Raw genomic sequence first — 14,610 nt, 5'->3', positions numbered from 1 at the left:
CACATACATTTAAGAAATTATTCCACGAAGCCTAAGGGTTTAGGGACTCAAATAATGTCCACAATCTATCCTCATATCTAAGGAGATCAGAGCCTTTTCTGAAGCAATTTCTCTTTCTTCCTTCTACGACCAGCTTTCCCTCTCTATCAATACTTGCAGTTAACATCTATTGTCTGAGCTGCTCGTATGCTCTTAAAATATGCAAAAACAGTGTTTCCTATGCCGATAAAATGCTGTTTTCTCTAGCTCCTTCTATACTTTCAAAAGGAAAGGCAACATCAATTACTTAAAGCAATTAAGTGACACATTTGGGTGTTATTTAAGAACTCTGGGCAGAAACTACTTTCTAATGAATGAATGCTGGTTTCTTGGTTGTATTTCAAAGCAATTCATTAAAGAAGCACACTCTTTGATTTGTAATAAGCTCAATCTTTTAAAAAATATTTTAATATAGATTTCTATGTTACACAGTATTCAATATCCCTGAAATTTAAATGCAGCACCTTTTACCAAAAACATTCACCTTAGGCCTTTCAATTTACAACACTGTCTTGAGAAAACATTTTACATTATTTATGTAACTGTCCATGACGGTACCTTAAAACGAATTACTACTATTTCTGATCCATTATAAATTAATTTTTGTTCAAATATGTAAATAAATTGTGAATGCATGTAAGAAATCTGAAAGACTAGAAGTGGCCCTATTTTAGATATAAGTAGAAATGATTAAAACAATTCACTAACCTCATTAATCAGGAACTGGAGCTGGATTACTGCAGCTCCACTGTCATGCTGGCAATAACATTCTACTCCTGGACGACCAAAGCTGTAATTAATTCCATTAAGGAGTTTATGGTATTTGTTCGGTTTTGAGAAACTGGTAAGTTATATAATAGGCTGATAAATATTCCAATGACCTCATATTCAATACAGGCCATTTACTGAAGTTGAGATTTAGAGTTAGGTTTGTTACACATCAATCTAATAGTTTCTGTTGAGAAGTCTCAGAGATTACAGGTTTAAACAAAACAAGCAAATTAGAAGAAAATGAATTATTAACATCAGCAACATATTAAAACAATATATAGGTAATACATTTTATGCTGGCCCAAATTATTTTCTTCATCTTAAAATAACAAAAAGAAGACAAAAGGTGGTTGGATCTATAGAACATCCAATTTTGCTGAAGTCAGCAAACAAATCGGAAAAGTAGGCAAATGTCATTTTGGAATGTTGCTTTTAGGAATAGTAATGATTTTACTGTCATTTTTCATTTCTGCAGTGTAATTTTTAAGTAACGCTAAAAATATAATGAAGAACCACATAACTATGTTTCAAATTGAAACATGATTTTGTTTCACCAAATGAACGTGTCAATCTTTTACTACAGGCATGGATACTGATTAAAATGAATTGGCATACAATAATAACAGCAAATATTTATATAACATTTTCCACATTAGGCATTATTATGAAAATGTTATTTATATCAACTCATTTAATCCTCATAACTCACGAAGAATGTTATTTTCCCCCACTTAAACAGATAAGGAAACTGAAGTACAAAGAAATTAAGTAACCTGCCCCAAGTCACATAACTAGAAGTAGCGAAAATAGAATATAAATAAGCTTTCTGGCTCCAGAGTCTACACTCTAAATTAATAAAGTATGCTGAGTAAAAACATCAAAACAGAACAGAAAAAAAAACTGTACATTTGTAGAACTCACTATGTGCCAGGCACTGTTATATGCATTTTACCTTCATAAACTTGAAACAAGAAGGTAGTCATTTTAACCGGCTGCTAAACTAATCTCATTTTGCCAGTTATTAACTATTACCCTAAAGTAAAAAGCAAAATGTAAAAATAAAATTTGGTGGGATTTAATAAAATTATAGTTCCCAGTATATAAATTCACATTCAGGTATGGTCTGTTTCTATATTCTATTAAGACATGCCACAAAGTTCTTAATGAAAAAATTGTGCCATAGGTTTAATTCCTATTGGCTATGATTTCTTCCTTTGGCTTTCTAGAAATTTTCTAGATGGTATTCATTTTCAAGAGTTTTTTCTATTTATTACTAGCAATTAATTATATATTTTATAAATTAACAGGTTGAGTATGTTTAGCTCATAATATCCTACTCTTTAAACACCTAGAATTATTGTTAGTAGTAATAGTAGTAGTAGTAATAGTAGTAGTAGTAGTCATAATAGTAATAGTAGTAGTAGGAGTAGTATTTTTGCTATACCAGTTGCTCAAATACAACTGCAGGAAACTAGAATTCAAATTAATAGTATTGGCAATGTGCAAATCACACCATGATAGGCCAAAAAAAGAAAAGTCTGTATCTCCGTTCACCCATTTATTTTTTCAGAAAAAGAAACTGCCCTTCTACCCAGTATAGTGAGTCTAATTCTAATCTCTTCAGCTCAATTATTCTTTCTGGCACCAATCAGCATATTTTATAATTCCCATTTTACATGAATGTCAAACCTCTCTTCTGAGACCAGATCGGAATCAATGAATAAGTTGATTTTTTTAAGTGAGTTACTGTAGAAAATCATAAAAATTATACTTACTGTAATATTATCACAAAACATACATAATATTGCTAATCTTTTGATATTAGGCAAAGACATTTTCTTTAAGTATGAATCTATTAACTAAAAATCAGAGTTGTTTTTCTTGAGTAAAACATAGCTATGACTATGCAGGTATAAGATTTCCAGTTTAACTTCTTAAAAGGAACTTTAAAGATAATGTCAACCAATACGAGTGCAGCATTCATATACAGTCTATTTCTTTTCCAGTCATTTATAGGTATGCACACCAAATCAGGAGGGAAATTTTAAGTGACTGACCTTCATGAAGTCTTTCAAACGCATTCATCTTAGATGTTTGTTTAAAAATGTCTCTTTTGGCATTTGTACTTCATCATTTTATAGAATATTAAGGTGATCTACCTGATTAGAATATCTAATACAATAGACATAAACAGATTGGGAATACAGAAAAACTGATTCTTGGTAAGTAAAGAATAAGCAACAGGTCTACTAATTTGAGCCTTCTAAGAAGTAGTTTACTGGTGTTGAAACTTCAAATTGCCATGGGCGTCAATCAATGTTTTCTCCAAAGAGAATGAAAAATGTCTATAAATTCAGGGAGTCAGTTACACAGAGGTCAAGAGACGTTTTACTCTTGGGCTATGTATGACACTACTCTAAACAAAAAAATGTACTTTTAAATTGATATAACATAGTTCCTTAACTTCTAGCTAACATGATAAAAATAATTTCTTAATAAACAATAAGAACCACTTACTGAGTAGCTACTAAATGGTTAGGCACTGTGCCTTAAATACATAATTGCACCTAATCATCACAGTAATTCTGAAAGGTAGTTATTATTCATGTTTTACAGGCGATATATCTAAGGCTCAGAGAAATGATTTTTTCTCAAAGTTACTTATTTCATTCCCTTTTCCTGTAAATAAGGCAGTATTATACAGCTGCAGCTAGCCCCAAGGGGTCCTACCACCAAAACTGCCCTATGCAGTAGAAGAAAAACTCATAAGTTATTACTCCATAACAAAAAATTTAAAATTAAGTTTTAAAGAATTGATAATGCCTACATATAATCTTGAGATACTAACATAGAAAGGACACAAATTTCAGAGCAAGTAGTTCCCTATCCTGGTAGTTTATCAGAATTCTGGCCCCACTGCAAACTTGCTACACCCAAATTTCCAGAGGAGATTCCTGGGTAGGTTTTTTGTTTATTTGTTCATTTATTTATTACTTATTTACTTATTGTGCCACAGGAACCATCTGAGGCACAATGAGACTTGAAGACCTCTATTTTCAAGTTAGTTCATATGCCAGCTCTGCCATTAGATGCTGTGATCTGGAGAGAATTATTACAGGTCTTAACTCTCTAATCTATAAAATGCATATAAGACCTATCTAGACTAGCTTGCAGAACTGCAGTGAGGATTAAACTACATAGCGTGTACTTACCAAATGGTATCCATTATTATTTAAGACAATGTATTATTCACTATGTTGGCTAGAACTAAATGTTCCCTGACAGTGGACATACCATTATAATACCAGAAAATGTCAACATTGAATTTATCACAAAACATTCATATCTTTTCACATCTATAATTATTATTCCTTGCACACATGATTCTTCCTAATACTGACATTTCTGAGTTAACATTTTTATTAAGAAATAGTCAAACACTATAATGAAGATCTGCTTAGTGATTTCCACTTACTGTGGCTATGTTCACAATTAAATGAAAAAAATTAAACGTCTGAAACTAAAATGAAGAAAAACCAAAAGATTATACACTGAACATTCTTGCAAATTTATTAAGTGAGGAAATATTCACTTACTGTTCTAATATTTGTTTTTATATATGTATGCATCAATTATGAGGGAAAGGTAAATATATTTTTCTGTCACTGTATCTTAGCTTGTAACTCTAAACTTCAATGTATTCTTTTGAAGATAATACAATATTCCTATCTCAGATACATTTCTGCTCTCGATTTTTCTATTGCTTGACTAACAGCTATGATATCTACCTAATCCCACTAGTAATTCTTGTTTTTAAAGCAAATCAGTTAATTTATCTGACCCATGATACATGTCAGATAATTTCTGCACAGCTAGACTCATGGTCCATGTCCAGACAAGCACCATTATCACTGGCGTATTTATGAAGAGAAGATGTATGTGACAAAGTTAAAACAGATCAGGAGCACAGTCTTTGAACACAAGGCTGTGTAATTTAGACATGACCCTCTATGTAAGCAATAGGAAAAAAAGAAATAATCACAGGAAAAAAAAAACATGATAAAACTAGCAGTTAATGAATAAGCAGGAAGAGGTATACAGGACACATGAGCAGAAACAAATGCCAGAGCCAGTAAAACCTTATCTATTTATTTTTTTTTACAGTAGTGTATATCAAATTCAAAACAAGCATCACTCTAACTGCCTAAATGGCTTTTTCTGGTTGATTGGTTGGGAAGGGAGGAATAAATGAAGAATTGGGAGGCCTTTAAGTACATCACCATCATCATCACCATCATCATCACCAGCATCATCACGGAAGCTGAGATTTACTGAACACTTAAGTTGTGTCAAGTACAATACTACATATGTATTATCTCACAATAGTTCTCTACGATAAGCTCTGTTTTTACAAATAAGGAAACTCAGGCACAAAGTTTAAGTAACTTGTCCAAGGCCACTCACCTAGTTAGTAAAGAAGCTGAGATTTGAACCAAGGCAGTCTAATTCCAGAACCCACAGTATAAATTACCAACCCTTATAGCATACACGCAAGCAAACACACACATACACACACACACACACAGCAAAATATATTAAGAGCCAATTTTCACATGTAAATGTTATTTCCTGCTTTATTATAAATCATCTTAAAACTGGAAAAGGAACATATATTTATAATCAACGTTTCACAACTGGGTACTTAATAAACCCAGATTGGTCTAATTCTATAAAACTAGACCAAATGTAACTTGTAGTAAATGAACATCATACACCAATTAGATAGTAAACAATATGCTAATTTAAAGAATAATATACTATAGTCATTTTTCATGTTAGCTTAGGGTACCATGTTTAAAAATTAATTTTAATAATGAAGCAATATGGCCCAGAAAGATAAGCAAAAAGCTAGAATTCTGTATTCTAATTCTAGTTGTAATTTTGAGAAAATCTCCTTACAAATATCTCCACGTATAAAATGATCAGCTAAAAAACATTTTAGAGCCTACAGCTACTGAGAGGACCAATACTTGGCAAAATTAAATAAGAAATAGAAATAAATAAACAATCATCTTTAAAAAGTATACGGGATCAATGGCATACATGACGTTAGAATACAGAGCACAACCACATATCTCAACGGGTGTAGAAAAAAAATCTGACAAAAATCAACACCCTTTTATCATTAAACTCTCAACTCAATAAAACCAGAAATAGAAGGGAATTTCCTCAACATGACAAAGGGCATCTATGAAAAACTCACAGCTAACATCCTTCCCAGTGGTGAAGGACTGAATGCTTTCCCACTAAGATGGGGAAAAAGACAGCATGTCCATTCTCACCACTCATCTACTCAACATGGAATCTAATGTTCTAGCCATGGAAATATGCAAGAAAAAAAAAGTGTTCAGAATAGAAAGAAAAAAAGTAGAACTATCTTTATTCATAGGTGACATAATCTTATACATAGAAAATTCTAAGAAATCCACTAAAAAAAACTGGAATGAATAAAAAAGTTCAGCAAGGTTGCATAATACAAGACCAATATACATAAAAATCATACCCTGGCAATGAATGATCTGTAAATGAAATTAAGAAAATAATTCCACTTACAATAACATCATAAGGAATAGAATATTTAAAAATAAATTTATCCAAAGAAATGCAAGACCTGTAACATTAAAAACTACAAAGTACTGCTGAAAGAAACCCTAAATAAATGAAAAAATATCCTATATCCATGGAACAAAGACAATATTATTAAGATGGCAATAATCACCAAACTGATATAAAGAACCTAAACAATCTCTATCAGAATCCCAGCTGTTTATAGAAATTGACAAGCTGGTACTTACATATCATTATATGTAAGCATATCTCACTAAAGCTGTTAAAAAAAAAGAATTAGCTTGTATGAATGATAAATACTAACACCATATATGAACAGGTAATAAAAAAAGCAATGAATTTAAGGCAAGCAAACACTAGAATTATTCACGAAAACAAATTAAAACATACGATAGTCTTAAATATATTTTTGTCTGAAACATTTAAATACTTTTCATAAGCAGTGAATGAATTTAACTATTTAGCAACTTAAATGAAATGCAGCACAGGAGGAGAAAAAAACAAGACAAAGGTTTAGCATTTTTGCAAGTGAGCTACTTATTTCCTTCTGTCCTGCATTTGACTTTTTAAATTTATTTCATCCACGATTTAAAAATAAGACGTATTTAACAGATGAGAAACAACAAAGAAAATTCAATATTCTTGTAAACAAATAAGAATGTTGATCATGTAAAGAATAGTATGGTCTTAGAAATACATGTAAGTAAAAGTCCCAAGAAAAATATCTTTCCCTTGTAAATTAAAATCATTTGTATTTCTCACTAATAACTTAAAATCTACATTAATTCCTAAAATATGTTGATGAAAATTGCTCAGGAAATCCCAATTTTGGATATTATAATGACTGAAAAGTAGTGAAAAGAAGTCTTTGGTCCAAGATACCAAGCTGAACATATATGTATGCTGTCATTTCATTCCAAGATCCCTTTAAAAAAGTAAAGCCAAAAAATAAAAGGACTAGAAAATATAAAAGAAAAAGTAAGCAATATAAAGGATCATTTTAGAACATGTAACATCCAACAAGAGAAAACAAAGGAAAAGAAGAAGAGAAAGTATCAAAGAAATAATAGAAGAAAATAGATTTTACTCAGCTTCTAATGAACATGGGTCCTTAGATGGAAGTACACAGAATGATAAACGAAATTAGTCCCAACCTAAATACACCACTCTAAAATGTTTCTTAAGACTTCCTACAGACTTCCAGGTAAAAAGAAACAAAAACAAACAAACAAGCGACCACTTGCAAACAAATGATCAAATTGCTAGTTGCTAGAAAACAGTGAAGTAATGTCCCCAGAGTTATAAAGATATTCAAGCAAACCCCTGACAAGATCTAATTATAGAACAAAGATTTTTAGATATTCATGGGCCTCAAAAATCTTATCATTCTTTTTGTAAGTCATTTAAGACTATGCTCCAATAAAGTGAAAGAGTAAACCACACACAGACACACACACACATACACAAAACAAGGCAATGACAGGGAATCTAATAAACACTGAATTCAACTCAGAAAAAAGATGAAAAAGCCCAGGAGGAAAACAGTACCGTTGACATAAACAACACTGGCCCAGCTTAGAGAAGAACAAGGAGGTATTCACTGGAGGCAGGTTCATGAGAACAAGAGGGCTCCAGAGATGTGACTCCATCTTTGAGAAGCCTGAGGCATTTAAGCATGAGATGACAGCAGCCAATGCATAAGGGAAGTGGGGGAGAAGGAAGAAAAGCAGCTGTACAAGAAAGGAAATGTACTCAAAAGATATCACTTGACTGTGGAATAAAAAAGTCATCACAGGAAAAGAAAAAAAGGTATAATACGTACTGTTCAACCATTTTCAACTTTTAGAATCAAACTAAAAGTTTATATTAATTACATGTGACTACAGTTCGCAAAGGAAAGGAGGAAGAAAAAGGAAACAAACATGGAAAAGTGATGGGTTAACTTTCTCATTTACAAAGTGGGGAGCCAAGAGCTAGTATGCATAATTGACAGAGCAAGAAATACAGAAATAACTATAAGATACTTATTGAAATTTACAAAGGTAACAAGGAAACAAAGTAAAAATAGGGACAAGACTACAGGGGAGGGGAGATACGAGGCAAATGCTCATTTATCAAGGCAGGAAATCAACTGATAATTTCCAAAGTTGAGGAATCAAAAAACATTGGCAAGAGATTTTATTTAGAGTTAGCAACATGACCAGAAACAGTTAAATGGATCCTTCTGGGGAGCAGGGGTAGGCATGGGCAAGGTAGGGCATGTTCTTTTCATCACAGCCCCCACTACACTATACTACTTAATCTTTACACCATGTATATGCCTTTGGAAAGGTGGTTACCTTTAGTGTGTTTCTAAAGTGGAGAAAAGTAGCAGTACAGAATCAGACATACAATTATTGGGTTTATTTCATTATGTTACTGTATCCCTCTAACTGACTTATACCATTAATACTAGAAACCCTGAATCAAGATCTCTCTCTAGATCCACACAATAGGAGAGCCTTGTTTTCATACCTCACATTCTGGAATTTTAAACCACTTACTTAGTCTCTCTCTCTTCCCCATAACCACTGGTTTCTTTCTAACCCTACCTGCTGTCATTCACTACTACACAGACTTGTGTGGCAAGAAAAATGGGCACATTAAGGGGAAACAAATCAGAGCTTCTTGTACTAATGATCCTAATTACCCTCCATGTTCGCTCATTTAGTAGCTCCTAGGAGGTAAAGATACGAAGCTATAGAATGATATTCCTTAACCATGTTTGCTTAACTCATCAATTTTTCTTATTTGAGAACTTTAATAGGCACTGAGGGTACAAATCTCAAAAGTTTAGCAACAGAATTATAAAAGCAATATAACAGTTAGGTCTTCAGTTACTCCAAGTAGGTAAGAATTTCATAGGTAACAATATTACTTGGAAAAAAAACTTTTCAATTATTCTCACAAACATCAGTTCATTTGAAATTTTAGCATGTCTTATGCCATTCTTATATGTTCATGCCATTCTTTGCTTTCCCTCCTTGCTTATTATACAGTCATACTGAATTCTGTACCTACTTCCTTTTCCTTCAGTTGGGACCATCTTTGGCTGAATTACACAACTATGTTTGACAGCCTATGCTATACTTCCATCCTAGAGTGTGGAAGGCTTTCAAACAGTCTCAGGTAATAGGAACGTGGTAATCTGCTCTTTTTACTCCCAAAGCCTGGAAAACTGTATGACACATAGCAGACACTCAATGAATGAATGAGTTTTCTTAAAACCTAAGAAACATGTTTTATGTCCAGTAATATCTTTTTTTTTTTTTTTGTAAGGGTATCACTGTCACCCAGGGTAGAGTGCAGAGGCACAATCATGGCTCACTGCAGCCTCAACCTTCTGGGCTCAAGGGATCCTCCTGTCTCAGCCTCCAGAGCAGCTGGGACTACAGGCACTTGCCACTACCCCTGGCTTTTTTGTTTGTTTGTTTTGGTAGAGCCAAGGTCTCGCTATGTTTCCTTGGCTGGTCTTGAACTTCTGGAGTCAAGCCTCCCAAAATGCTGAGATTACATGCATGAGCCACCATGTCCGCTCCAGTCATATCTTCTTAGGTAAGATTAGTTCACTTTTCGGAAAACCAATAAAAAGTATACAACAGTGGAAAAACGTTCTAATCCTGTCACTATCAGGAAATTGGACTCGATTTTCTCTAGGATCCATTATAGCCCTTAAAATCCCATAAATTACATTTCCAGCCCATTCATTTTATCTTCAATGACTTTTGTAGGTTGTTATTACAATCACAACAATATTTCCTCTTATTGCTTATTCTTCCCTGTGGGATTTGTACTGTCAGCAAAGTAGAAACAAAAAATAGTAAAATAAACAGGCCATGGGCCCGCAGTCAGTGATAAAGTCTGAGAGTATCGCTCCTGGGCAAGTTTTCACTACCGTCACTACCACTGTGTATTATGAAAATGTCTGACACACATATTCTGACAACCTCTACTTTTATATGAAGAATGAGACAATATCAAAACTGGTATATTCATTATAAATTGTTAATATTTTGTAAGATTATATATCTTTTCAGAGAATCTGTTCTTCAATTATTTTCAATGAGGAACAAGGCAAAGAAAAGTAATGATATTATTCTAATCTCTACAGAAGGGACATATTCAATTTTCCAACCTAGGAATGGAAGACTAGAGTACACATAAAATAGAAAGCAACTGGAGAACTGTGATATCCTGTGAGGTTTCTGGAAATACATTTATATCTTGCAAAGTTTAAAGATAAGAATAAGGATCATGATATTTTCTATGAACTACATTTAGAAATGACAATAAATTATCCTATAATAGTATATGTTTAATTATATAATATTCTGTGAAAGTAAATTTCTTTGAGTAGATATTCTCCTACTAAACCAAGAAAAAATTTAAGGGAAAACTGTTCCTTCTTACCACAGTAAAAAAGGTAAACCCAAGAGCACAATTTTAATTCATCAGAAACACTGAAGGTTAACCTCTCTTACCATTTCTTTCAGTACATTCTTTTACTTTCAGCAAACAGGGTAATTTAAACCTTTTTAAGTATTTTGATATGCCTTCAAAATGTTGCTACTCTGAATTGCCTTACTACTCTGAATAAAAAGTCAGTAGATGATTTTTACTTTTAATGGCCTAAGTCTTGAAGAGATTTAACCATAATGTGATTATTTTTCAATAACAAAGTTAAAATCTAAATACCACTGTAATGGGATCAAAGAATATTGATGGAAGCATTTGTGAAAAGAGGATGAGCTTTAGATTAGGACCAATACTGTCCTTTATTTTGTGTGAACATAAAAACAATTTTAAAAAATTGAGCATCATCAGAAACCTTTGATTTCTTCATCCGCACTGTTATGGGGGATAAATGAAAGTCAATAAATAAAAGCAGCAGTACATGATACATTTATCCTACTAATGATAAAAAAATAAACTTTCTGTAAGTAGCAGGTTACCAGGAAAAAATGAAAATACATTAAACGATCTGTAATAACTAAAACAATCTAACTGTGCTGTAGTTTTCTCATCTGTGAAACGTCATTTGCATTCTTAACCTGATCAGTGTGAGGATCACCTGCAACTTAATTTTTAAATTTTATTTTAATTTAGTTTAGTTTAGTTCGGTTTATTTTATTTTATTTATCTGGAGACACAGTCTCACTCTGTCTCCCAGGCTGGAGTTCAGTGGTGCAATCACAGTTCACTACGACCTCTGTCTCCCGGCTGTGAAAGTGATTCTAGTGCCTCAGCCTCCCAGTAGCTGGGATTACAGGCATGCACCACCATGCCCGGCAAATTTCTTTATTTTTAGTAGAGACAGGGTTTCACCATATTGGCCAGGCTGGTCTTGAACTCCTGGCCCCAAATGATCCGCCTGCCTTGGCCTCCCAAAGTGCTGAGATTACAGGCATGTGCCATCGCACCTGGCCAAGCCCTGCATGTTTAAGAATAGACTTTTCAACCATAATTAGACTTCAAGGTCTTTTATATTGCTCGTTCTCTTGACCAGTGATAAACTGCTAGGAAGGAAAAACACCATAACTCAAGACCTGGAACTCCAGTTCCTTTCCAAATATTTCACGTAACAGTTTCACAGCCCTGTCTCCAAAGGCAGTGGCAGAACAAAAAGGCAGTGTATTTCCTCATGGTTACACCACAGATCTCAAGATGTTATGACTGCTTTAAAACGACATCCTCTCTATATACAGTAATTAACATGTTTCTTTTCTACCATCTGCCTAAGAATACTGCTACCCAGCCTGTCAAACACTTAAACCAGTATTTCTCAATTTTGGCTCTATATCACAAGCATCCACAAAGATTTAAAAAACAAAAAATTACAGATGTCATGCCCCTTGCCATACTCACTGAATCAGAAGCTCTAAAGAAGAAATCCAAGCATGTTTGGGCATTGTTTGTACATTTTGGTTTTTTCAGCTCCACAAATTATTCTAATGCATAGCCATAGTTGAGAAACACTGGGAAACCTTGTGGACATAAGTATAATTAAGCATTACCTTCCCTAAATAATCTATTTATAAACATATAATCTATTAAATAACTTCTCTGATTTCCTTTTTTTCTAATTGAATAATCATGAATTCCCTATCTCCTCCCAGGTCTTATTTTCCAAATGTTTAATAATTTTCTACTCTCATCTAAATTAGCTTCTGACTGACTTAATAGAAATATGCTCAAAACAACAATTTAGTAAGTCTTTACCAAAGATGAACATAATGAAGAGCACTTCATTTTGTATATTATGGGCTACGAATGTGCTTGCAATCCAAAGCCTTTGCCAACTGATTAACTACAGTTTTAGAGTACCCCATTCCATAGTTGCACCTACTTGATAAATGTCAGTTTTAAAACCTCTTTTTGAAGACCACCTATGTTTTCACCAATAAAAATTAGTATCAACTTCTCTTTTCCAGTGTAGTGTGTAAGGAGCATGGAAATCATTTTATCTTAACAAGAAGTAAAAAGCTGAACAAACTGGAAAATCAACAACTCTTCTTAAAGATCTGTAAGAGAAGTGAGACACAAGAAAAACCACTGCCCCCAAACTGGAAAGACAGACAGGTGGATACAGAGAATCACAACTTGCTGAAAGCAGAAACCCATAAGCACAAACCTCTGTGAAAACCTGTGTCCGGGTAAGGAAGCAAGCACTGTAACTGAGGAATAGCCAGAGGCTCAAAATAGACAAGTCAGAAAGTCAAAAACTCCAGGGGAACCCAGTCATAGAGATGTCCCCACATCTTTGTAAATTTTACCTCTAAAGCTTGAGCAGGTTCTCACAATGAATATTGGAGAAAATTCCCTCATGCTACCAGCAGAGGGAAGAGAAAAGGCAACCATTTTTAAATATGCAAGAGCATATTCTGTTCTTAACAACAAGGACTGCCTTCAGAAATAACACTTTTACGAGAGCCTAACCTGCTGGGGTTTTATCAGGGACCAACTAACCTGAGAGAAGAAAAATCACTCACTCCAGTGGGCCCAAGCCTTCCAAGTAAAGGAAGAGAAGTACGCAACTCCAGCCCACTTTAGCCATCCTATTCCACCTAAAAGGGAGTGGGAGGAAGTGTGGGGAGAAGAGATTAAGAAGCACTCCTGAAGTTCACAGTCCAAGAGCACAGACTCACTAAAAAACTGACACCTAATGACAGGACTATAGCACACTTCCCTTCCCCCCACACCAGTACCAAAGGCCTATTTGCAGCAGTTCCTTTTACTTAGTACATCATGTCCCGATATCAGGAAAAAATTAAAAGGCAAAAAATACAGTTGGAAGAGATGGAGCAAGCATCAGAATCAGACTTTGAAATGGCAGTAATGTTGGAATTATCAGACTAGGAATTTAAAACAACCATGATTTATATGCTAAGGGCTCTAATGGATAAAGTACACAATACCAAACAACAGATGGGCAATATAAGCAGAAAGATGGAAATTCTAAGAACCAGTCAAAAAGAAATGCTAGAATCCAAAAACACTTTAACAGAAGTAAAGAATGCCTTTGACAGACTCCATAGTAGTCTGGACACAGCTAAGGAAACAGTCTCTTAACCTGAGGATACCTCAACAGAAATGTCCAAAATTGAAAAGCAAAGAGAAAAAAAACTGGAAAAAAACAGAACAGAGTATCTGAGAACAGAGAGACAACAACAAAAGGCGTACATGTAACAAGAAAACCAGGAGAAGAGGGAACAGAAAGAAATATTTAAAGCAATAATGACTGTGAATTTCCTCTAAATCAATGTCGGATACCAACCACAAATTCGAGAAGCTAAGAAAATACCAAGCAGAATAAATGCTAAAAAAAAAAAAAAAAAAAAGCTACACCTAGACATATTATATTCAAATTGCAGAAATCCAAAGATTAAAAAAAAATCTTGAAAGAAGCCATTGGAAAAAACACCTTACCAACAGAGGTGCAAAGATAAAAATTATTTCTGACTTCTCACAAGAAACCATGCAGGCAAGAAGAGAGAGAAATAAAACATTTAAAGTGCAGAAAGTTAAAAAAAAAAACTGGAATTCTGTATACTGCAAAATTAGCCTTCAAAACTGAAGGAGTAATGAAAACTTGCTCAAACAAAAACTGACGAAATGACCTGCGCTGCAAAAAAT

The 14,610-nt window shown here is 33.7% G+C and overlaps 1 protein-coding gene across 3 annotated transcripts in view; it reads right to left on the bottom strand.

The window, feature by feature from the left end:
* STXBP5 (syntaxin binding protein 5) overlaps positions 1-14,610 on the bottom strand; it is a 185,580-nt gene that overhangs the window by 154,088 nt on the left and 16,882 nt on the right. For all 3 annotated transcript variants that reach the window (XM_003311531.7, XM_016956444.4, XM_003311530.7), the window contains exon 3: positions 748-829. In XM_003311531.7, the coding sequence (XP_003311579.1) occupies positions 748-829 (82 nt within the window). The remainder of the gene's footprint in view (positions 1-747; positions 830-14,610) is intronic.

Source organism: Pan troglodytes, chromosome 5 (assembly GCF_028858775.2).
Source record: "Pan troglodytes isolate AG18354 chromosome 5, NHGRI_mPanTro3-v2.0_pri, whole genome shotgun sequence".
Lineage (NCBI taxonomy): Eukaryota > Metazoa > Chordata > Mammalia > Primates > Hominidae > Pan > Pan troglodytes.
The sequence above is the reverse complement of the archived record's forward strand: the minus strand, read 5'-3'. Positions and strand labels throughout refer to the sequence as shown.